At 35.2% G+C, this 24,042-nt stretch overlaps 1 protein-coding gene across 7 annotated transcripts in view; it reads right to left on the bottom strand.

Annotated features, from left to right (window-relative positions):
- The window catches only part of TOGARAM1 (TOG array regulator of axonemal microtubules 1), a 75,866-nt gene that overhangs the window by 10,501 nt on the left and 41,323 nt on the right, over positions 1-24,042 (bottom strand). For 6 of the 7 annotated variants that reach the window (XM_081548475.1, XM_081548471.1, XM_081548473.1 and 3 more), the window contains 8 exons: positions 17,567-17,656; positions 16,188-16,360; positions 15,544-15,697; positions 13,044-13,197; positions 6,612-6,717; positions 6,074-6,309; positions 5,510-5,668; positions 2,328-2,454 (listed from right to left, as the gene is read on the bottom strand). In XM_081548475.1, coding sequence (XP_081404601.1) covers positions 2,328-2,454; positions 5,510-5,668; positions 6,074-6,309; positions 6,612-6,717; positions 13,044-13,197; positions 15,544-15,697; positions 16,188-16,360; positions 17,567-17,656 — 1,199 coding nt within the window. The remainder of the gene's footprint in view (positions 1-2,327; positions 2,455-5,509; positions 5,669-6,073; positions 6,310-6,611; positions 6,718-13,043; positions 13,198-15,543; positions 15,698-16,187; positions 16,361-17,566; positions 17,657-24,042) is intronic. The other variant, XM_081548477.1, reaches the window with a different exon arrangement.

Raw genomic sequence — 24,042 nt, forward strand, 5'->3', positions numbered from 1 at the left:
TAAAAGTCTTAAAACTAGTAAAAGTGAAATTAACTTGGACAATGTAGTTTTCATAGCAGTCATTGCTGATCTCTTATGACTGAATGCATTTTAATAATCTGTTATATTTATGCTTTAAAGGGTATCAGATATATAAATTACCTTGTAATTAGTAGTAAATTAACAAAATATGTGCCCAACTTAGCAAGTGATATCGACTTGGTAAAACTGTTTAAAATGCAAAACTTTATATCTATATTTTATAACTACTCTTCTTAAAGCTTAAAATCTATATGGAAATCATGAATTTATATAGAAAATATGAATACATCACATAAACAATGAATTCCTATGCAATGCCAGTATGAGTATAAACATTTAAATAAGAACTATTTAAAATTTATTTTTTTCTGATACTTGTACTTGAAATAACTCACAGATATAATCGGCCTCATTTTAGTAAGATAATTTTTTACATGGTTATTTTGATAAATTCTATATGAATTAAGCTGAAATCTCATACCAACAGGAAGAACAAAATGCTCTAAAATGTTTACCACCACACATATTTGAAGTAGTATCCCTTCAAAAATGAATCTTTTACCTAAGTTGACCAGAGAGTAACAACATAAATTACCACAGAAAAATTCCACATCATTAAACTAAGCACATTTTTGCAAAAATTAATATGTAAATAGATTACATTTTTTCTTTTGCTAAACAAAAATGTATGTTGAGTGGGTAACTATATGAAAGGGGCTTCCCTGGTGGCTCAGTGGCAAAGAATCCACCTACCAATGCAGGAGACGCAAGTTTGACCCCTGTGTCGGGAAGGTCCTCTGGAGAAGGAAATGGCAACCCACTCCAGTATTTCTGCCTGGGAAATCCCATGGACAGAGAAGCTTGGTGGACTACAGTCCATGGGGTCACAAAAGAGTTGAACACAACTTAGTGACTAAACAACAACGATATGAAAAGTAGGTCTATTTGTTTTCCCATCTTATAAGGAAGTCAACTCCATTCATTTCCATTATCTTATAGATAACAAAATGTGCACGGAATTTTATTCTTGTTGTGTTCCCAATGCTAAAAAGAACTGATTTTCTCTATACATACATAATTTTATTTATTTATTTATCTTTTGGCTGTGCTGGGTCATCGACACTCCTTGGGCTGGTCTCTAGTTGTGGTGAGTCGGGGCTGCTCTCTAGTTGCAGTGTGCAGGCTTCTCATTGCGGTGGATTCTCTTGCTGTGTAGCACAGGCTTTAGGCAAGTGGGCTTCAGTAGTTGCGGCAGGTAGGCTCAGTATTTGCAGCTCCTGGGCTTTAGAGCACAGGCTCAATGGTTGTGACGCTTGGGCTTATAAGCCTGGGCTGAGTTGCTCCGTGGCATATGGGATTGTTCCGGATTGGATCAGGGATTGAACCATGTCTGCTGCATTGGTAGGTGGATTCTTTACTACTGAGCCACCAGGGAAGCCCAAGAATTGATTTTCTTTTAGAAGGGTTGACTTTACAGTTTTGAAAAGGGCTCTGGCCTAATATTACTATTGATAGACTCCCCCACCCCTGTCTTTTGCCTTTAAGAAAAATAAAAAATAATACAACAAAAACAAAACAAAAATGTAACAAAAAATAACAAATACAAAAAACAAAAAATAAAAGCCCTTTTTTAGGGGGGGAACATGATCAATCCATTCAGAAAGTTTATAATCTTTAGCTATATAGAGTGGACAATTATAAATTGATCACTCTTTTATAGTTAAGAAACCCAAAGGTAAGAAAAAAACATTACCAACCCTTGGGTTAATTTATAAGGCACTTTTCACATTTCATTTCACTTGACAGTCCCTCAGTTACTCATTTACAGACATTTTTGAATACTCATTATCTACAAGGATATATAAGACATGGGGCTTCCCCTCAAGGAACTCCTTTATCAACAATGTGGTAGAAGCTCTAACAGTGGAATGTACAAGGTAAATAAAGTGTGAACTAAGTGTAATAAACATTATCCTCATTTTAAAAATATAAAAATTTTGCGTTAAAGAAGTGATATATGTAAGATTATATAATTGCTACTTCTCAAGTTGTGATTCAAACACAAGTCTTGTAATTCCAATAAGCCACACTACTACATTCTACCAAATATCAACCTTCTATTCAATAAACATTTACTGACACTATGAATGTCTCCTCAGTACTGCAGTTGTTGAAATGCTACTGTAGATCTATTCTGAATGGTTAACAGAAATAATCAAAGAAGTAATTATGTCTATCCTTAACCTTCCTCCGCAAATGAACATTGCTTTTAAAGTTGCGTTATAAAATAAATTTCTTCTACATACCTTTTGCCGTAAGCTTTTAACAGATTCCTTAATATATGGCAAATCTTTAGATGGGACATACTTTTCAAGCATTTTATCAAAGGTAGGATGACACATCATGAGGAAAAGCATCTTTCGACCATAATACCTATGGATATTTAAGAAATATGTAAAATAATTCTATAAATCTTAATAAGCTTAAGTTTCTGTCCTTAGATTTAATTTTTTTCCCCTAGTAGGAAAAAAAAAAACCTATCAACATCAAGATTATCATCCCTATATTAAATAAGCCACTGAAATGTAGTTGCACCAACTGGATTAGAGAGTATGGCATTCTCCTGCCACCCACCTTTAAAAAAACATAGCTTCAATCTTGTAGCTATATGTCACGGAGAGTCAAAAGCTATGACTATTTTTCAGGCACCCAAGGGTCCATATCGAGACTGGCATTTGGCACAACTGTGAATTAAAAGAAGTGTTTGTCTTTGTCCTGACTTCCTTGTCTGGTGACCTTTTGTTGCTCACAGGCTGGCCAGATGTCCTGGCCTGAGTCAACCCAAGATTCTGTATTTCTGACTCTCTCTCTTTTCTTCTTCCTGCCAAAACTTACCTAGGCTTCAATTCTTCAAAAACCTATTCTTTGCTATTTAAAATACATCCAAAGTTGGCTGGTAAATCATGGCTGATACATTAACGAAATGTCTAATGTTCTCCAAAACTAGGTTGTTTTTTTTTAATGCTACATTAGTTTTAACATAATTCTTCTGGGATAATACCCTAAGCCAGGATATCATTATAATGGTAAATGATGTTGTGGAAGTGCATACTGGAGATATTTTTGGACAAGGGGTCTTATATTACCTCATAAAACTGTATTTTTCTTCTTCTTGGAGACTTGACCCTAAAATAATTACAATTATACCTTTACCTACAACTTGGAATGTATGATACTAGAAGAACCAGAGAAGGCAAAGCTTTTGTGGGGGAGATGTATAAGATGATCTCAGAATCATTTATAGTAACTAGACTTGTTCAAATGGAATGAAATTACGGAAAGGGAGGTAATATCAGAGAATAAAAATTAGTTTTCTTGCCCCACAACCAGAATAAGGTTAACACCAGATAAATAGCTCCTAATCAGTTATAGTTTCAAAGCTGACTCTAACTTTTATCCCTGAATGGTAAGGACTGTAGGTCCTTATTGATATGCGAATGGCTGAAACAAATGAGCAAGCAAAAGACAAAAAATGTAAGAAATACTATAACTGGAAAGTTGTCATTGTTTTGTAATTTTAAAACTTTAAATAAGAATCTAAGAAATGACAAAATGGATTAGAAGAATTACTATGCCATTAAGGAAAAGTTAAAATGTACAAAAAACAACTATTGTAAATTTTATTTTGTTTCTAACTAGTCTATTATGATCCAACCCCCCTAAACTGTTTTGAACTTTACTGTGGTTTGTACAACTTCTAAAACTGCTCCCCCAAAGATATCCTGCTCTAATTCCTACAATTTGTGAATATACGAGATGTAACTTCCAGGATTATGTTATATTTAATGGTACAGCTGATTTTAAGACAGGGAGATGATCTGAGTGGACCTAAGTGAATCACATGAGCCCTTAAATGCACAGAGCTTTCTGTAGCTGGTAGAAGAAAAAGAAGTCAAAGAAATTCCAAGCATGAGAGGGATTCGACTTGTTGCTGCTGGCTTGAAGATGGAGGTGGACTGCATGAGAAGGAGTTCAGGTGGACGTAAGGGAGCTGAGAAAAGACCACGGCTGAGAGCCAGCAAGGAAATGGTAATCGCTGTCCAATAATCACAAGAAACTGAATTCAGTCAACACGCTGAGTTTGCAAGCAGATTCTTCTATAGCGCAAGAGCCCTGCACTGTTACCACCTTGCTATCAGCCTTATGAAACCCTAAGCAGAGAACCAAGTTGAGCACGCCAACCTAAAAATGGTAAGCTAACCTAAGTACTCTTGCCTGGAAAATCCTATGGACAGAGGAGCCTGGTAGGCTGCAGCCCATGGGGTCGCTAAGGGTCAGACACGACTGAGTGACTTCACTTTCACTTTTCACTTTCATGCGTTGGAGAAGGAAATGGCAACCCACTCCAGTGTTCTTGCCTGGAGAATCCCAGGGATGGGGAAGCCTGGTGGGCTGCCATCTAATGGGGTCGCACAGAGTCGGACACGACTGAAGTGACTTAGCAGCAACCTAAAATGGTAAGCTAAAAGAGCCTGTGTTGCCTTAAATCACAATGGTTGTGGTTATTTATTACGCAGCAATATTAAATGAATGTATTTAGCTTCTATAATTTTTTTTGACATAATGACTGCCACAAGACTAACTGTAGATACTTAAAGTAACGAATATCTCTGTCTTAAAATGTTAAAAAGTTTGATGTCCTTCTTTACTTTTTAGTCTCCACAAAGTCAAGATCCTACCTTCTCCCTTTAATCTGAGTTCACATATAACTGCCATAATTTTTACATTCTGTATGGGACATTATAAACATCTAGTCAAACCTTACTGATTTTATAGACGATAAAACAGAAGCTAACAGAGGTTAAGTAACCTGCTAAGGGCTGATAGTGGCTCGAGCTAGGAATTGAATCTAAGCTTCTGATTACATCCAAACTTCTGTCAGCATTACAGCTATAGTACCATCCATTTCTTAATTACTCTGTTATCCTTCTCTGAGGATTCTTAACCTTCATAAAATTGTTCTTTGAGTACAGACAGCAATCAAGAATTCATGGAATTTTCTAAGTGCACATATCTCATGCTATTCAGTTTGCTTCCTGTATTCTTCCTTGATTTTACCCGACTGCTTGGAAATACATCATTTTCCCCTAAATGTATTTACCTTATATTTGCCCACAATGAATTTCTTCTGCCACTTTTCTGCCCACTCATATAGTCTTGTACGGTTTTCATGCAGATCATTCCTGGGACGTGGCATCTCACTACCCAGAAGTATGTAGTGTCATCTGTAAATCTGGAGAATTTGCTGTGCACTCCCTCCCTCAAGATCATTTACAAATTGGTCAAAAAAGATCATCCCCCAGCACCAATCTGTGGGAGTCCCACTTCTCCATTTAGAAAAATGTTCATTCTTCTTTAACCTTTGTTTCTACATTTAAGCCCTTGTAGTAAAAAAGAGACTCAACAAATATTATTAGCAGCTACTCACCTGGTTTCCGGTGAGCTGTCCTGAGCAAATTTAGCAGCAGCGGGTAATATACGGTCAGCCATATCCTTTGTTCCAGATAAAACACGCTCTGGTTCCATAAATTCTACCACATCTGATAAATGCTGGGCTGCACATCTTCTTACTGCAATGTGTAAGTGGCTAGAGGCAACATGGTCAATTACAATAGAGTTGATGTAGAAACTATTTTCCAAAGATATACCTTAAAAGTTAAATGATTACTCCTAAGCCTCAGCCATCATTGTTGTAGGCCAAAATGACAAATTATTTACATTAGCTATCCCTTCCAAGAAGTTAAAAACAAAAGTTATAATCACTGACATTTATTTAGCTCCAGATCTATGAAGGTACGTAACACTAATAAAATAACAATATTATTGTCTTCTGTATGCTTAGTACCTAATCTGACTTTTATCACAAAGGAATTATTTAATACATGTTTTCTGACTAAAATAACATTGAAATTTGCTTTTTTCCCCTATGCCCCAGATTACAAACAACTGCATTTTTAGTTTAAGGACATGTTCAGATTATTTTGAACATTACCTTTGTCCTCCGTTGATAAGAGAAACAATTGCACGTGCAGGAGTTACATTAGTGATCATAGCTCTTAATGCTTTGTCAACATCTTCTCTTATAAATGTATTTGATTCTCCTGACTTCTGCAACAAAACTTTTACGGTATTATCTAGTTCTTGATCCATGTTCTTTTTCAGGTGAGTGAAAAGATCACTTAAACAGACCACAGCAGCACGAGAAACTCCAGAGCGTAAATTTTTTACCTAAAAAAAATTTCCAAAATGTACATTTTGCTGAAATTCTGAAAGAAAACCAGTAATCATGACCTTAAAGCCAAATTTATTATCAAAGCAACATGTTTTAAATATGTATAATATTATGTCTTAAAAAAAAAAATCAACATTTTATAAATTTTTTTAAATGTTGCAAAGTAAGGCATGAGTTACTTTACATACAAGCCTACTGATTTCATTTAGTACAGCTTTTCTTTTTAAGGTCAAGTAAATATGGCATGTTTATATTTTGTTATCCAAACACTCTTAACTCAGCTGAAAAATAAGTTTACCTCTTGAACTACTGCAAAATTTGTTTCATGCAACTTTGTGTTCAGTATTTCAGAATGAAAAGCAGCTAAACATCTAATAAAGTTCAGTCCCTCAATTTTCTTCTCCCTACGAGAAAAATAAACAAACAACAAAATCATGTATTAAATGGGGCTCCATTGGAACAGGATCTCAGATTTCTTCTTTTGTGAGTATGGATTATTGCCAATGAGGAGACCCTGTCTATCTTCCCTTATCATGCAGGAAGCTCAAATAAAAGATATGGAAAATTTTATTTACCCCCATAGTTCTACTCCTGATTCAAAACATCATTTATGAGCCAAAACCACTACTGACAGTCAAATTAAGCTCACGCTTTATAAATAAAAAGGAACATTTTTCCACTAGTAAGCATGTCATATTATTTTTAGAGAATAGAAGGGAAAGGAATGGCAAATGTGAGGGAAGCAATGAAACAAAAATGGAAGGAGATTAAATAACTAGCCATAATTTTGTTGGTGATCCAAGAGCAGAAAAACATCGATAAGATGGTTATGTAACTCGTATTTCTTTTTCATTATCTTACCTAATGAGACAGATGAAGACTAACAAGAGAGTAGATTTAAGTGGGATTGAGACATTACATTTCAAACTCGATGGTTTCCATTTTAATCATCTGAAAAATGTAAGCTGAGTTTCCTTGGTTGGTAATATTGATAGTGGTTACTTTTTTAAGCATTTAAATCCCCTGAATAAGTTATGGGATAACAGGGAGAAAAGACCCAAGATTTCAAGGTGGCAAGAGTAAATCTATTTAGCAGATGTCTGGTTCAAGATTTTCATTTTTTGAATAAGCATAAATCTGTTACAGTTACCATTCAGATGCATAAACAACCAGATTCTAAACGTGAATAATAGAGAGTGGAGTCAAGAGAGAGGAAGGCAGAAAAATTAGGAAAGAGTGGCTGAAATTTTTCCAAATTTGATCAAAGCTCTAAATTCTCAGATCCAAGAAGAAATACTAAATGGGATACCACAAAAAAACACAAAATGGAACATCATTATCAAATTACTAAAAAGACTATTAAAGGAAATATTCTTAAAAACAGCCATAGATAAAAAGGGCAAATTACATACAGCAGAACAAAGATAACAATGATAAAAGACTTTAGGTCAGAAATATACAAGCCAGAAAACACTGAACAAAATTTAAGTGCTAAAGAGAAACCAACAACAACCAAAAAAATCAATTTAAGAAGGAATCTACAAAGCTTAAACTATACTTAGAAATTTTAAAAGCCCAGTAACTGACAGAAAAAATAAAGAAGAAACCAGTAAGTATACAGAAAATTTAACACTTTCAACCACTACCAACCAACTTGATCTTAACATTGATAGAACACTACAACCAACACCAGAATGCAGACTGTTTTTTCAAGTTCATGTGAAATATTTATCTGCATAGTTCGGGGATCAGGAATGAGACAGGAAGCACACCAGCTTCTTCGATGTTCTAGAAGTTTGTGTAAAATTGATTTCTTCCTTAAATGTTTGATATAATTCATTAGTCAAACTATACGAGCATGAAGTTTTCTTTGTGGGAAAGAAATTCAAATTCAATTTCCTCAAGAGATATTGGGTAATACAGATTATCTGTATCTTTTTGAGTGAGTTTTGGTAGATTGTGTCTTTCCAAGAATCTGTCCATTTCACTAAGCTGTCAAATTTATGGGCCTAAAGCTGTTTATCATATTCCTTTATTATGTATTTTTTCCCTTCATTATTTATTTAATAGCTGTATGATCAGTAGTGATATTCCTTCTCTCATTCCTGAGGCAGTAATTTGTTTCTTCTCTTTTTTTCTTCATCAGTTTGACTAAAGGTTTATCAATTATATTTATCTTCTCCAAGAGACTGCTTTCATTTTAATTTGTATTCCCAATTGTTTCTATTTCATTGATTTCCATTATGTTCTTCATTATTTTCTTTCTTTGCTTATTTTGGGCTTCATTTGTGTTTCAGTTTCAGGTGAAACCTGAGGTCACTAATATAAAACTTTTTATCTTTTATAATACAGGTATTACAGGGCTATAAATTCTCCTCTAATTTAGCTGTATCCCACCAATTTTGTTTAATTTTTAATTTCATTAAATTCAAAATGCTTTCTAATTTTCCATTCTTAGAGCCATGGGTGATTTATAAGTATGATACTTAGTTTCCAAATATTTAGAGATTTTCCAGGTATGTGTTTCTAACTTCTAATTTAATTCCACTGTGGTCAGATAACAAACCTTGCATAATCTGAAACCTTTTAAATTACTTGTTTTATGTTTCATAACACAGTCTTTCTCAGTAAAGACCCTTCCAGACTTGAAAAGAATGAATTCTATTGTTTTAGCTTAAGTGTTCTATAAATGTCAATCAGGTCAAGTTGAAAGTCTTCTATATCCTTAGTGATTTTCTTTCTTCTAGTTCTATCAATTAATGAGAGACGACTGTTTGAGTTCCAACTATAATTGTGGATTTGTTTATTTCTCTGCAGTTCTACCAGTAGTTGCTTAATATATTCTGAAGCTCCAGTATATGATAAATAAATGTTCAGTACTGCCATGTCTTCTTGCTGAATTAACTCTCTTATCAATATAAAATGGCCCTCTTTATTCGTGATGTGATAGAAGTCTAAATGATTCTAATGATAAATGTCTAATGATAGTCTAAATGATAAGACAGAAGTCTAAACCTTGATTCCTGCCCCCAGTATACATGACCCGAATAATACCCTCCCCTTAAGGGTGAATATGATGGGCTATTACTTCCCTCGATCATGTTACATTATATAGCAAAAGGGATTTTGCAAGTCTCCCTACAGTTCACCAATCCTCTGTTCATGTCTTTCCTCTAGCTTATCTAACAAATGGATTAGAATTATAACTATAGTTAAAATAATGTCTTTGTCTAGTAATTCTATAATCTACAGCAACAGTTAGAACTGGACATGGAACAACAAACTGGTTCCAAATCGGGAAAGGAGTACATCAAGGCTGTGTGTTGTCACCCTGCTTATTTAACTTACATGTGGAGTACATCATGTGAAATGCCAGGCTGGATGAAGCACAAGCTGGAATCAAGATTGTCAGGAGAAATATCAATAACCTCAGATATGCAGATGACACCAGCCTTATGGCAGAAAGCGAAGAACTAAAGAGCCTCTTGATGAAAGTAAAGAGGAGAGTGAAAAAGTTGGCTTAAAACTCAACATTCAGAAAACTAAGATCATGGCATCCAGTTCCATCACTTCATAGCAAATAGATGGGAAAACAATGGAAACAGTGAGAGATTTTATTTTCTTGGGCTCCAAAATCACTGCAGATGGTGACTGCAGCCATGAAATTAAAAGACGCTTGCTCCTTGGAAGAAAAGTTATGACCAACCTAGACAGTTTATTAAAAAGCAGAGACATTACTTTACCAACAAAGGTCTGTCTAGTCAAAGCTATGGTTTTTCCAGTGGTCATGTATGGATGTGAGAGTTGGACTATAAAGAAAGCTGAGAGCCAAAGAATTGATGCATTTGAACTGTGGTGTTGGAGAAGACTCTTGAGAGTCCTTTGGACAGCAAGGAGATCAAACCAGTCCTTCCTAAAGGAAATCAGTCCTGAATATTCATTGGAAGGACTGAGGCTGAAACTCCAATACTCTGGCCACCAAAGAACTGACTCATTGGAAAAGATCCTGATGCTGGGGAAGATTGAAGGCGGGACAAGGGGATGACAGAGGATGAGATGGTTGGATGCCATCACCGACGTGATGGAAATGAGTTTGAGTAGGCTCCACGAGATGGTGATGGACAGGGAAGCCTGGTGTGCTGCAGTCCATGGGGTCGCAAAGAGTCAGACACAACTGAGCGACTGAACTGACTTGATACCATTTTTCGATTAGTTTCCATTGTTTGCTTTCTCCCGCCTCTCATTATGGGTCGTGTTTTCCTGCCTCTTTGCATGCCTGGTAATTTGTTACCAGATGCCAGGCACTGTGAATTTTTATCTTAGATATTTTTATATTCCTATAAATATTCTTAGCTTTGTTATGAGATATAGTTATTTGGAAAGTCTGATCCTCTCAGGTCTTGCTTTTATGTTGTTTGGTGGAACAAAATCAGTCTTTAGCCTAGGGTTTATTCATTACATAGATGAAGCAAAACTCTATGGACTACTGTACCCAATGCCATGTGACTTGTAAGGTTTTCCACTCTGCTGGTGGGGAGAGAAAAGTATTCTTGGCCTGGTATATGCTCCAGGGATTGTTCTTTGTAACTTCTATGAGTGTTTCTTGTTCTGGCTTCACACGCATGCCTTGACCAACACTCAGTTAAACATTTGAGAGTAATTCTCTGAAGGATCTTAAGAGTTCTTTAAGAAGCTATATCCTCCTCTGGCATTCCGCCTGCAAGCTCTAGCTATCTTGGCCTCCCCAAACCCCCAGTTTCATCTCCATTTCTGCTGATATGTATATGGTTTTCCCCTCCATAAGCTGTGATTTGAAAACTGCAGGAAGTTAGCAAGGGCAGTTGTAGGGCTCACCTTGTTTGTTTCTCAGGGATCACTGTCTTTCACCGCCTGGTGAACAATATTCTCAAAACCACTGCTTCATGTATTTTGTATGATTTCTTTAGTTCTTTCTAATGTGAAGGCAAATCTAATACCTGTTAATCCATCTTGGCAGGAAGTGGAAGTTCAATAGTTCTACTATTAGAAGTGGAAGTTCTACTTTAGACATATCAAATTTAAAATGTCTACTGTAATCCAAGTGGAAGTGTCAAGTAGATTACAAGCTTAGAGCTCAAGAAGATTTCAGGAATTCAGATATGCACTTATGAGAAATGAGAATATGGATGGAATTTAAAGCTATGAAACTGAATGAGATCATTTAAGAAAGGGATTGGCAAACTATGACTCACTGACCAAATCTGGCCCCATCAGAGTTTCTTCTATAAGTCAAATTTTTATAAGCAAAGTTCATTTAAGCACAGTCATCTCCATTTGTTTTCATACTGTCCAAGGCTGATTTTTCATTATGACAGCAAAGTTGAGTAGCTGCAACAGAGACATGTGGCCTGCAAAGTCTAAAATATTTTACTGTCTGGCTCTTTATAGGAAAAGACTGCCAGCCTGGATCCTTGAAATGAATGTAAATAGAGAATGTCAGTGGATTAAATTCTGGAGCACTCCTCACTACTGAAATCAAACAGAACACCAAGAAGCACTAAGTACTGAAGCAGGAAAAGAACCAAGAAAGTCTCTAACTTTTCCAAGGTGAAATGAAAAAGAAGCATATCAGAGAGGTAGTGTTGGGATGGCCCTGGTGGTCCAGTGGTTAAGACACTGCCTGCCAATATGGGGACACATTGGCTCTCTGGTCTGGGGAAACCCCACATGGTGCAGAGCAACTAGGCCCATGTGTCACAACTACTGAGACTGCCCTAGAGCCCAAGAGCTGCAACTACGAAGCCCACACCCCTAGAGTTCATGCTCTGCAGCAAGAGAAGCAACTACTGTGAGAACTCGGCACTGAAACAAAGAGTAGCCCCAGCTTGCTGCAACTGGAGAGAGCTCGCACACAGCAACAAAGACCCAATGCAGTCAAAAGAAAAATTAGTTAAAAAAAAATAAGGGAGTGTCAACTGTATTACAAATGATGCTGAGAGGCTAAGTACAATGACAGTAAGTGACCAGTGTAGATTTAGTAAATGGTTACTTTTGCAGTTTTAGTGAAGTCAAGTGACGGTCATGGAGGGGAGGGTTGAAAGTCAATTAAAGAAGGCTGAGAAGAGAACAAGAGGTGAAAAAGTAGACAAATGAATTGGCGTTTTTAAGGTCTTTTGCTAACAAGTGAGCAGAAAAGAAATGTGAAAATGTGGAGAAGGTGTGCAGTTTAGGAAGGATTTTTAAGAAGAAATATCACGGCACATTTTTATGCTGATGAATGTGATCGAGGACGAAAAGCAAGACTGATGATGAAGTGCACACTGAGGATGGAGACGGCCTGAGGGAACAGGGCAGCCAGTACCCGCTCCAGCTGAGGCAAGCGGAGCGCCACTGTCCTTCTGTGTGCCTTGAGTTACTGGCTGCGCTGGCTGGGAGGCTATGCAGCCGTGGTAGAGTAAGTATTTTCAAGACTTTGTAGACTATATCTCACAGAGGAACACTTGGAGAAATGATGAGATTTGTACTTAATACCAAAAGGTTAATAAAGCTAAACTATATCCGTATAATACATGTTATAACTGGTAATATAGTACTCTATGAGGCCCAGAGTTCAGCTATTAATTATCAGTTGGGAAAAACCCAGACTGCCTAAGAACTTAAATAATCATTTCTAAGACTATTACAACAGGAAATGTTTCAATGTATAAAAAACAATTTCAGAAAACTTTTGGAACACGGATGGTTAACTCACCAATCCTCATCAGCTAAAAGCCTCAGAGCTTCTGTCAGTGCTACTTCAGGTTTGGAAAATGGCCGTAGTTCTGATGAATCCATTATTTCTGGACTATGAGTGACAGAAGGCATCCTTTCTTTATATTGTGGAATGGCTCCAGGAGATGCTTCATCTAAAACAAAGAAACATACTAAATAAAGCGTAAACTAACTCTGATACAAAGGGTACAAATAATATTCTGACCATGGAGTCTATAAATATTTCTTATAGAAACTTATATTAGTTTGTTGTTGTTATTTAGTCGCTAAGTTGTATCTGACTCTTTTGAGATCTCATGGACTATAACTCGCCAGGATCCTCTGTTCCATGGGGTTTTCCAGGCAACAAAAATGGAGTGGGTTGACATTTCCTTCTCCAGGGGATCTTCCTGACACAGAGATCGAACCACGCATTGCAGGTGGATTCTTCACTGCTGAGCTAGTGGGGAAGCCCCAACTATTAGTTCAGTCTCCAACAAAACTGTAATACCTGATATCAAAGTTATTTAAAAACTTATTTTTTATATATAAAACTATTAAATTACATTACTATAAATGTTTAAGTGGTTTTGCAGTCATGAGTCATACAACAAAGTTTAGGTTTAAGAGCTATCAATAAAAGTTGGTAAGAACAATATGATCCCATTTTGTAAAAAAAATGTGGACGCACACCTACTTTACTATACAATTGATAACAGAAATAAAGCTTCATAACAACTGTGTATAAATTACCAGTTTTGCTATTGGTATAGCATTAATGGTATACTAAAAATCCTAAGATCATATGTAGTAGCATGATCAATGTTTCTTCCATAATCAAACATTTACTATCCATTTTCCAGGTATAAGGTATTGTGCTAGATATTGGGGAAATAAGTGCCCAGGGTAGTACCTACCACAAGGGCACACTGTACGCCGTAAGACACATGTAGTAAAGGTGTCAGAAAGAAAAAATCAAAAAGATAAAATAGAATGTGTAATGACTTTTGTAAATGGGTAAAGATCAGTTATTTTTTCATGTTAAGAGTTTTTTTTGGCTACACTACACGGCATATGGGATCTTAGTTCTCGGACCAGGGATCGAACCTGCATACCCAGTGTTGGAAGCACTGATTCTTAACCACTGGACTACCAAGGAAATTCCTAAAGAGATATTTAAATACTTCATATTAGATGTTGTGACAAATTTTTTACAAACTTTACATTTAATTCTCTCAACAAAGGTGTGATATATCTTCTCATTATCTCCAAGGAGATGCATGCAAAAAGATGAATATATTATTTTGGATTACTGTAGTGATAAATTAGTACCGATTTTTGTTTGAGTAAATCATATCTGAAGAAAATTACATGACAATTAAAGAATATAATAAATAGACCTCAATAATTTTTTTTATGGTTCAGATGCACCCCATTAGATTTCATAAATAAGACTGATATGTATAAAAAAAAAAAAAAACCTTTGGAATTTTACAACCCAGAAAGAACAGCAAATTCAAAACAGCACCACTAACTATCATTTATTGAACTACTGCCTGCATTGTGCTAAATGCTTCATTTACATCATCTCATTTGATTCATTCAACAACCCTATGTGATGGTTACTATTATTCCTGCATTACAGGTGGAGAAACTGTTGCTAAAGTTTTAAGGACCACCTTTCTATATCTATTTTACTTTCATTCTCAGGAGAGAATAATTCATTAGGAAGGGATGCATATATAACACCAAATTATCAACCTCAGCATTATATGGCAATTTCTATTGTTTTTATCTGGAAAAAAAGAGAAACAAACAAAACAAATATTACTCTGGAAAAGGAGGTGTACAGAACATCAATCTAAAGCAGTGCTGCCCAGGCTAGGGGCTTTGTTTTGTTTCTTAAACTTCTACTCTTGCAGACTGATACTTTCATAAATACAATAAAAGTGTTATGACAAAGTCTCTAAAAGGTTATTCTCACTTTCTGTATTTATCTTGTAAGCATATTCTTCTGTTCAAATAATGTAAGGGTAACTTCAGGGAAGCACTCTCCTTATACTTCTTAGAAATAAAACCTGTAAAGCCTACATTATAGGTGAAAAATCACAAAATTAGTTGATGTCTCCAGAATGAATATGCAACAATTTGTGATTTGTTACTATTTACATGATTTGCTATATTTGTACTTCCATTCCTACTTTGAACTACTGGCTTAGGTAAGAAGTTTTGTGGGTTTTTCTCCCCCTAGATTTTATGACAGTAATAGTGAAATTATTTGAGAATGCTAAAAATTCAAATTTCAAATAGTTATAGATTCAAATTTCAAATAGTCATTCAAAATTCAAATAGTTATATAAATTTGAGTCATTCAAATTTCAGTATGATAGTTCAACATATTCCACTATTAGTCATATATCACCCTCAGTTAAACCACAGTACAGTAGTTTTAGAGTATTATGAGTTAAATAAAATCACACCAAATGTTAAAGTCCCCTTACTTTGAGATGCCATTTTTTCATTTTCTGTATGCTTCGTTCGTTCCCAGGGAGTCTGTTCCTTCTTTTCAGAATCTTTAATGTCAAAAAGTTCTTTTTCCTCCTTTCTCTTTTGTCTCATCTTGTCATAAGTAGATTTTGAAATAGAAACTTTAATCTGCATGAAAAAGTTGAAATAGCTCTAATCATTTAGGAAGCTTGACACTTAAAATAACTATCTTCATCTTAGGCAACTGTAAGCTATATAAAATAAATTATACATTTCTTAGTCCTTATTTCAGTAATTCTAAAATTGAATAGAATTAGATAGTACCAACTGCAAACTAAACTTGTGCCTAAAGATACTAGTTTGCTACTCCTTGAGGATATCCGAGAAAATTGTTGAATATATACCTACACACATATATACGTATATAAAGTCCATGTAGAATATAAAGTACATTAGATATTTTACACCAGGATAACAATATATTTGGTGGAAAAGGAGAATAATCTATCATTTGCATGATTAAGGTTTAGGAATTTCAATTACATTGAGATTTGAAAAATTATAATCAAAGCACTTTTACCACCCCAAATCTGACATACGCAAAACAATGACATATCATAAGCTTGAATTTATCCTAATAATTAGGAAATAACCTTACATCTTTTTCATTCTCAGAACCAACATATGACGGAATACTCTGCTGAACTGCTCTTCCATAAATCCCTGATGGTGGTTCAGTATTTTTAACTGAAAACGAAACTCCATTTTCCACAGGAGTTATCACTGATTGACTGCAGGTTGCTGGTGCTGGAACTGGATTTCCAAATACCCCTGAAAGCAACCAACCATCATACTGTCATTAAGCATTTATGTGATGTTATTCTGGACAACAAAGTTTTAAGACAAGGTTTTAAAAGAAGTAAACAATATAATTAACAAGAAAAACATGCTAAATAATCACAAAATATAAAAACACCTTATCAAGATGATAATATAATAACAAGACATTTCACAATGATGTCAAATGAGAACTGCATATTTACATATTGTAAGTTGTGAGTTCATAGGAATGAAAGGTTGGGTGAGCTGGGTGTTTAAGGGTTTCAAAGAGCAAGGATTTGAGCTGGGACTGGAAGACACAAAGAATTTGAGTAGACAAGTGAGGAAGGTAGGGAGGACATCCTATGAGATAAAGATGTTCATAAGCAGAGTGGACAAGTAGAAAGCATGTTTGTGGAGTGATGCTTGATTGGGCACAAGGCAAATAGAGAAAATAAGCTTATAAGGGGAGGCTGAAGTCAGTCTGAGGAGGATCTAAAATTAACTTAATGATATCAGTAACGAAGTTAGGAAAGCTTTCTAAGCATTTCATTCTATTTACCAAAAATAAGATGTATACCCTCAACATCTATCATCATATTCTAGTTTTGCAATTAAAAAAGAATCTAGTTGGGTTGTGCTAACGGACTAGATGGAGAAATCTTTTTACAATGTATATAGGTATTTAATCATCACACTGTACACTTTAAATGTCTTACAATCTTATTCGTCAATTATACCTCAATCAAGTTAGGGGAAAAATGATAATTTTAAAGGATAGTTGTAAACAAGTTGCTCAAAGGTTTCTCAACCAACCTGAAATATATAACAGATACTAATTAAGATTTGTCTAGTCTTTGCATGAGATGTTATAGAATTATATTAATTTATATTGATTACTAAGTCAATCAAAAAGGACTACAGTTTGAATTTAAACTGCAATAAAATTATTTAAGCTATCCTAGAAGTATCTTAGAAAGTGCCTAAACTGCACCTGTCACATAATACATCTCTCTGAAAATTACTGAAATAAATTTACCATTGTTTCATTAGAGGACAGAAATGTGGTGCTAAGTATTCACTTTTAATTCTTTCAATTTAACAATTTTTTAAAAAGAAAGTTCTATTCAACACCTGAATCACACTCTTCTTTATTGATATGCTTTGCTTATATGTGAAGAAAACATACAATTAAAAAGCTAAATAATTTTAAAATACCTTTTCCAACAACTACTACTGAGTCTTCTGATAAGGTATTTGTAGACGTGAAGTCAAAACTGGAAATTTGGTGGAAATTTGATGATGACCCTGTAGATGTTAAAGAAACAAACAAACAAAAAAACATATTAAAAAATACATACTTATTTTCAGATATCATAACATGGTTTTTTAAAACAACTAATTTCATACAAAGAATTTATAATTTATATATTTACACATTAATTCAATAAATACTTAGAATACTTGGTTTGTTCAGTGTATATTCTTGTGTCCTTTGTCATAGATTAATTGATTGTAGGTGTGTGTGTTTACTTTTGCGCTCTCTGTTCTATTCCATTGATCTATATATTTGCTTTTGTGCCAATACCAAGCTGTTTGATTACTGTAACTTTGCAGTATTGTTTGAAGTCTGGAAGGAATACGCCTCCAGCTTTTTTCTTTTTCCTCAGTATTGCTTTGGCAATTCTTGGTGTTTGTGGTTCCATATACATTTTATTATTATTTGTTCTAGTTCTGTGAAATTTGTCATGGTTATATTGATAGTTCAGTTCAGTTCAGTTCAGTCACTCAATCGTGTCCGACTCTTTGCAACCCTATGAATCACAACACGCCAGGCTTCCCTGTCCATCACGAACTCCCGGAGTCTACCCAAACCCATGTCCATCGAGTCGGTGATGCCATCCAACCATCTCATCCTCTGTTGTCCCCTTCTCCTCCTGCCTCCAATGAGTCAGCATTAGGGTCTTTTCCAATGAGTCAGCTCTTCGCATCAGGTGGCCAAAGTACTGGAGTTTCAGTTTCAACATCAGTCCTTCCAATGAACACCCAGGACTGATCTCCTTTAGGATGGACTGGTTGGATCTCCTTGCAGTCCAACGGACTCTCAAGAGTCTTCTCCAACACCACAGTTCAAAAGCATCAATTCTTCAGCGCTCAGCTTTCTTCACCGTCCAACTCTCACATCCATACATGACCACTGGAAAAACCATAGCCTTGACTAGACAGACCTTTGTTGGCAAGTAATGTCTCTGCTTTTAAATATGCTATCTAGATTGGTTGGGATCACATTAAATCTCTATAGTTTGTTTTGGGCAGTATAACAATATTAAAAATCTTGAAATCAAAGAGCAAATGATGTCTTTCCATTTCTTAAAATCATCTTCAATTTCCTTTATCAATGTTTTATAGTCTTCGGTGTATAAGTCTTTCACCCTTGTGGTTAAGTTTAGTCCTAGGTATTTTATTTAATATTTGGATGTGATTTTTTTTTTTACTTTCTGGTATTTGGTTTTTAGTATAAAGAAATGCAGTAGATTTCTGTATATTACTCTTGTATCCTGCTACCATGCCGAATTCACTTATTAGTTCTAACAGTTTTTGTGTGGAGTTTTTAGGGATCTCTATATAGAGTATTATATCATCCACAAATAGTGACAGCTTTACATCCTCCCTTCTGATTTGGATACCTTTTATTACTTTTTCTTGTCTGACTGCTGTGGCTAGAGCTTCCAAAGCTACACTGAATAGAAGTGGTGAGAGCGGGCATCCTTGCCTTGTTCCTGAATTTAGCAGGAAAGCATTCAGCATTTCACCATTGAGTATTATGTTGGTTGTGGGTTTGTTGTAAATTGCTTTTGAGATTCATTCCCTCTGTACCCACTTACAGGGCTTCCCTGGTAGCCCAGACGGTAAAAAAACAAGCTGCCTGTAATGCAGGAGACTTGGGTTCAATCCCTGGGTAGGGAAGATCTTCTGGAGAAGGGACTGGCTACCCACTCCAGTGTTCTTGCCTGGAGAATCCCATGGGCAGAGAAGCCTGGCAGGCTGCAGTCCATGGTGTTGCAAAGAGTCGGACATGGCTGAGTGACTAACACTTACTTACTTAACACTTACTTATACCCACTTTGGTGAGAGTTTTTTTTTTTTTTTTTAATAATGGATGGATGTTGAATTTTATGAAATGCTTTTTCTGCATCTATTGAAATGATCATATAGTTTCTGTATTTTCTTTTGATGATGTGGTATATATCACATTGATTTGATTAGGTATAATAAACTGTCCTTGAGACCCTAGAGTGAATCCAACTCGATCATGTTTTTTGATCCTTTTTATGTACTGTATTGGATTCAGTTTGCTAATATTTTGTTGAGGATTTTTACATCTATATTTATCAAACATATTGACACGTAATTTTCTTTCTTCTTTTTTTTGTAATTATCTTCGGTTTTGATATCAGAATGATGGTGGCTTTATAGAATGACTTTGGGAGTGTTCCCTTCTCTTCAGTCTTTTGGAATAGTTTGAGCATAAGTGTAAGGTTTTTGTATGTTTGGTGGAGTTCCTCAGTGAGACCATCTGGTCCTAGACTTTTGTTGGTAGGGAGTTTTTCAAAATAGATGTTCTATTTCGCTTTTAGTAATTGGTTTGTTCAAAGTATCTGTTTCTTCTTGATTCAATTTTGGCAGACTGCGTATTTCTAAAAACTTGTCTAATTTGTTGGCATATAACTCTTTATAGTATTCTCATATGAGTTTTTGTATTTCTGTGGAATCAGTTGTTATTTCTCTTTACTTTCTTACGTTGTTTTTTGGGTCCTATCTCTTCTTCTTGAGCTTGGCTAGAGGTTACTAAATTTTATTTTTTTTTAAAAAGGGGGGGCTCTTGATTTTATTGATCTTTGCATTTTTTTATCTCATTTTATTTATTTACTCTCTGATATATATTTATTTCCTTCCTTCTGCTGCTTTTGGGTCTCATTTGTCCTTCTGGGTCTTTTAGGTGGGAGATTTTTTGAGATTTTTCTTGTTTCTTAAGGCCTATATTGCTATAAACTTCCCTCTTAGAAAAGTTTTTGCTGCATCCCATAGATTCTGTAAGGTTGTGTTTTCATTGTCATTTGTCTTGAGGTGTTTTCTGATTTCCTCTTTGATTTCAATGATGACCCGCTGGTTTTCTACTAGTATGTGGTTTAGTATCCAAGTGGATTTTTTTTCTTCTTCTTCTTTTCTTTCTGTGGCTGATTTCTAGCTTCATACTGTTATGGTCAGAAAAGATACTAGAAATAATTTCTATCCTCTTAACTTTGTGACCTAGTATGTGGTCTACTGCAGAGAATATTCCACGGGCACTTGAAAAAAAATGTGATTCTGGGGTTTTTGGATGTAGTGCCCTATAGATATTAATTAAATCCATCTGGTCTATTGTATCATTTATGATCTCTGTTCCTTTATTGATTTTCTTTCTGGAAGATCTGTCCATTGGTTTCAGTGGGGTGTTAAAGTTGCCTACTATTATTGTGTTCCTTTCAATTTCTCCCTTCATGTTTTTAGTATTCATTTTATATATTTAGGTGCTCCTATATTGGATGCACATATGTTAATGAATGTAATATTCTCTTCCTGTATTGATCCCTTTGTCATGATAAAATGTTCTCTTTCTTTATGGACTTTGTTTTTAAGTCAATTTGTCTGATATAATTATCACTACTCCCATTTTCTTGTTACTTCCATTTGCATGATATATCTTTTTCCATCCCCTCACTTTCAATCTATGTGTGTCTTTTATCCTAAGGTGAGTCTCTTGTAGGCAGCCTATTGTAGGTTCTTGGTGTTTTTTTTTTTTTTTAATCCAATCTGCCATTCTGTTTTTTGATTACAGCATTTAGTCCACAGACATTTAAAGTAATATTAGTAGGTATGTAAATGCTGCCATTTAAAAACTTGCTTCCCAGCTGATTTTGCATTTCTTCTTTTTGTATTTCCTTTTATGGTTTGATGATTTTCTTCTATATTATGCTAGAATTCCTTTCTTTTTTGGTTTTGTGAATCTACTATATATTTTCGATTTGTGTGACAATTTTGCTGGGTAGAGTATCCTATGTTGCAGGTTTTTTCCCTTTCAGGACTTTGAATATATGATGCCATCTCCTTGTGGCCTGCAAAACTTATGCAAAAAATCAGCTGATAGCCTTATGGGGGTTCCCCTGTAACTGACTCTTTGACTCTTTTCCTCTTGCTGTCTTTAGCATCTTCTCTTTAACTTTTTCTATGTCAATTATGATATGCCTTTGTGTGGGTGTTTAGGTTCATTTTGTTTAGGACCCTCTGTGCTTCCTGTACCTGGATATCTGTTTCCTTCTCTATGTTTGAGAAGTTTTCAGTCTCTTCAGCAAGTGGTGTTGGGAAAGCTGGACAGTTACATGTAAATCAATGAAATTAGAACACTACTTCACACCATACACAAAAATAAACCTTGTAAGACCTAAATATCAAGGCACCATGAAACTCCTAGAAGAGAACATAGACAAAAAATTCTCAGACATAAATTGTATCAATGTCTTCTTAGATCATTCTCCAAAGGCAAAAGCAAAAATAAACATTTTAGACCTACCCAAATTTATAAGCTTTGGCAGAGTGAAGGAAACTGCTGTATAAACAAAACAAAAAGACCACCTATGGACTTGGAAAAAATATTTGTCAATGATGTGACTGAGAAGGGCTTAATTTCTAAAATATACAAATAGCACATACTACTCAATAAGCAAAAAACTGAACAACCCAATCAAAATGTGAGCAGAAGACCTAAACAGACATTTCTTCAAAGAAGACATACAGATGGCCAACAGGCATGTGAAAAGAATAAACTAGAAGTACGGGATTAACATATACACACTACTATACATAAAATAGATAAGCAACAAGGATTTACACAGGGAACTATATTCAATATTTTGTATTAATAATAACCTATGAGGAAAAATAATCTGAACTATATCTCTCTATATGTACATATATATACATACATAAAACTGAATCACTTTGCTATATATTTGAAACTAACACAATATTATAAATCAACTATACCGCAATTAAAAAAAAATGAAACCTAGTTCAGACTAGGCACTGGACAGAAAAGAAAACTTTCTTTACTTAAGGAGTTCATACATACCAGAATTAAGAGTTTGGAAGATGTTAGAAAATAATCATAGCATAATCATCAAACAAAAAGAGGATAATCTTGAAGGAAAGCTTCTCACCCCTGGGAGCAGATCAAGTCAATCTCACAGCAATCTGTACTTTCCCAGATTAACTTCTACCTCAGTTTGTGATTATTTATTTAATTATTCTTCCTCCTACTAGACTGTAAGCTCTATGGGAATAGGACTTATGTCTAGCTTTGATTATCATTCTTTCCCAGAGACCATTAGTACAGTGCTTGGCATACAGTAGGTGCTCAATAAATATGTTAAATGAATGTTACAAGACAAAAAAATGAAAGCAAAATATAATTAATTTAGGGTCAACTGACAGAAACAACAGGTAGCCCCAGAAAGTGTTCAGTGACAGAGAAACAAATCTCAGTAAATGGAACAATTTGCTCCACAATAGTTAACAAACATGAAATCTATATATTAACTATTAAGAGGTGATTGATAATTAAACAAATCTCATGGGAGGAAATACATAAAGAATATACTTAACTAGTTTAATTTCATTTATAAGAAACACTGACATAACATCATTTTTTTTTTTTCACTGCACCACTCAGCATGTAAGATCTTAGTTTCCCGACCAGGGATCAATCAAACCTGTGCCCCTGCATTGGAAGCATGGAGTCGTAATCACTGGACCACCATGGAAGTCTGACATAACATCATTTTTAATATTACTTTCACTTTTTACCCTATATTTTCTTTAAAGCAAAGAATTATTGAAAGAAATACTGCTCAAATCTCAATTCTAAAATAAAGATGCTTAAAAGATTCTTTGCATATGAACTATCCTTTTTAGTTGTTGTTATTTCTGCCCCATTTATTCAAATAGTGAAAGAGAAAATATTAAGTTATAGAACCTAGTTTGCTAGCAACAAACATCATCTTAATCACTTTCTTAAATCGTTAATTGAAGTTCAAGGTTATTATGTTAGAAAATGGGCACATTCAAAGGGACAATCAGCAGAGGAGAGCAAGAAGAGGAGGTTTTGAGAGCTAGTTCTAAAAAAGTCTGAGGTTTCTTACAAAAGGAATCCATTTACATTTGTCACTCATCACCAATATTTCTCCTGGGAGTCTTTTTATTCCTTTTAGCACTGCACTCCGGAGAAGGCAATGGCACCCCACTCCAGTACTCTTGCCTGGAAAATCCCATGGATGGAGGAGCCTGGTAGGCTACAGTCCATGGGGTCGCTAAGAGTCGGATGACTGAGCGACTTCACTTTCACTTTTCCGTTTCATGAACTGGAGAAGGAAATGGCAACCCACTCCAGTATTCTTGCCTGGAGAATCCCAGGGATGGCAGAGCCTGGTGGGTTGCCGTCTATGGGGTCGCACAGAGTCGGACACAACTGAAGTGACTTGGTAGCAGCATTGCACTCAATATTTACTTTAACTTGATTACTTGAGGATGCAAGTTTTGCATGATAATTAGTTTTGGCTGGCTCATCATCACTCCATTGATTTTAATATGTGGCTTTC

The sequence above is a fragment of the Giraffa tippelskirchi genome, chromosome 12, assembly GCF_054371585.1.
Source record: "Giraffa tippelskirchi isolate mGirTip1 chromosome 12, T2T-mGirTip1v1.2.pri, whole genome shotgun sequence".
Lineage (NCBI taxonomy): Eukaryota > Metazoa > Chordata > Mammalia > Artiodactyla > Giraffidae > Giraffa > Giraffa tippelskirchi.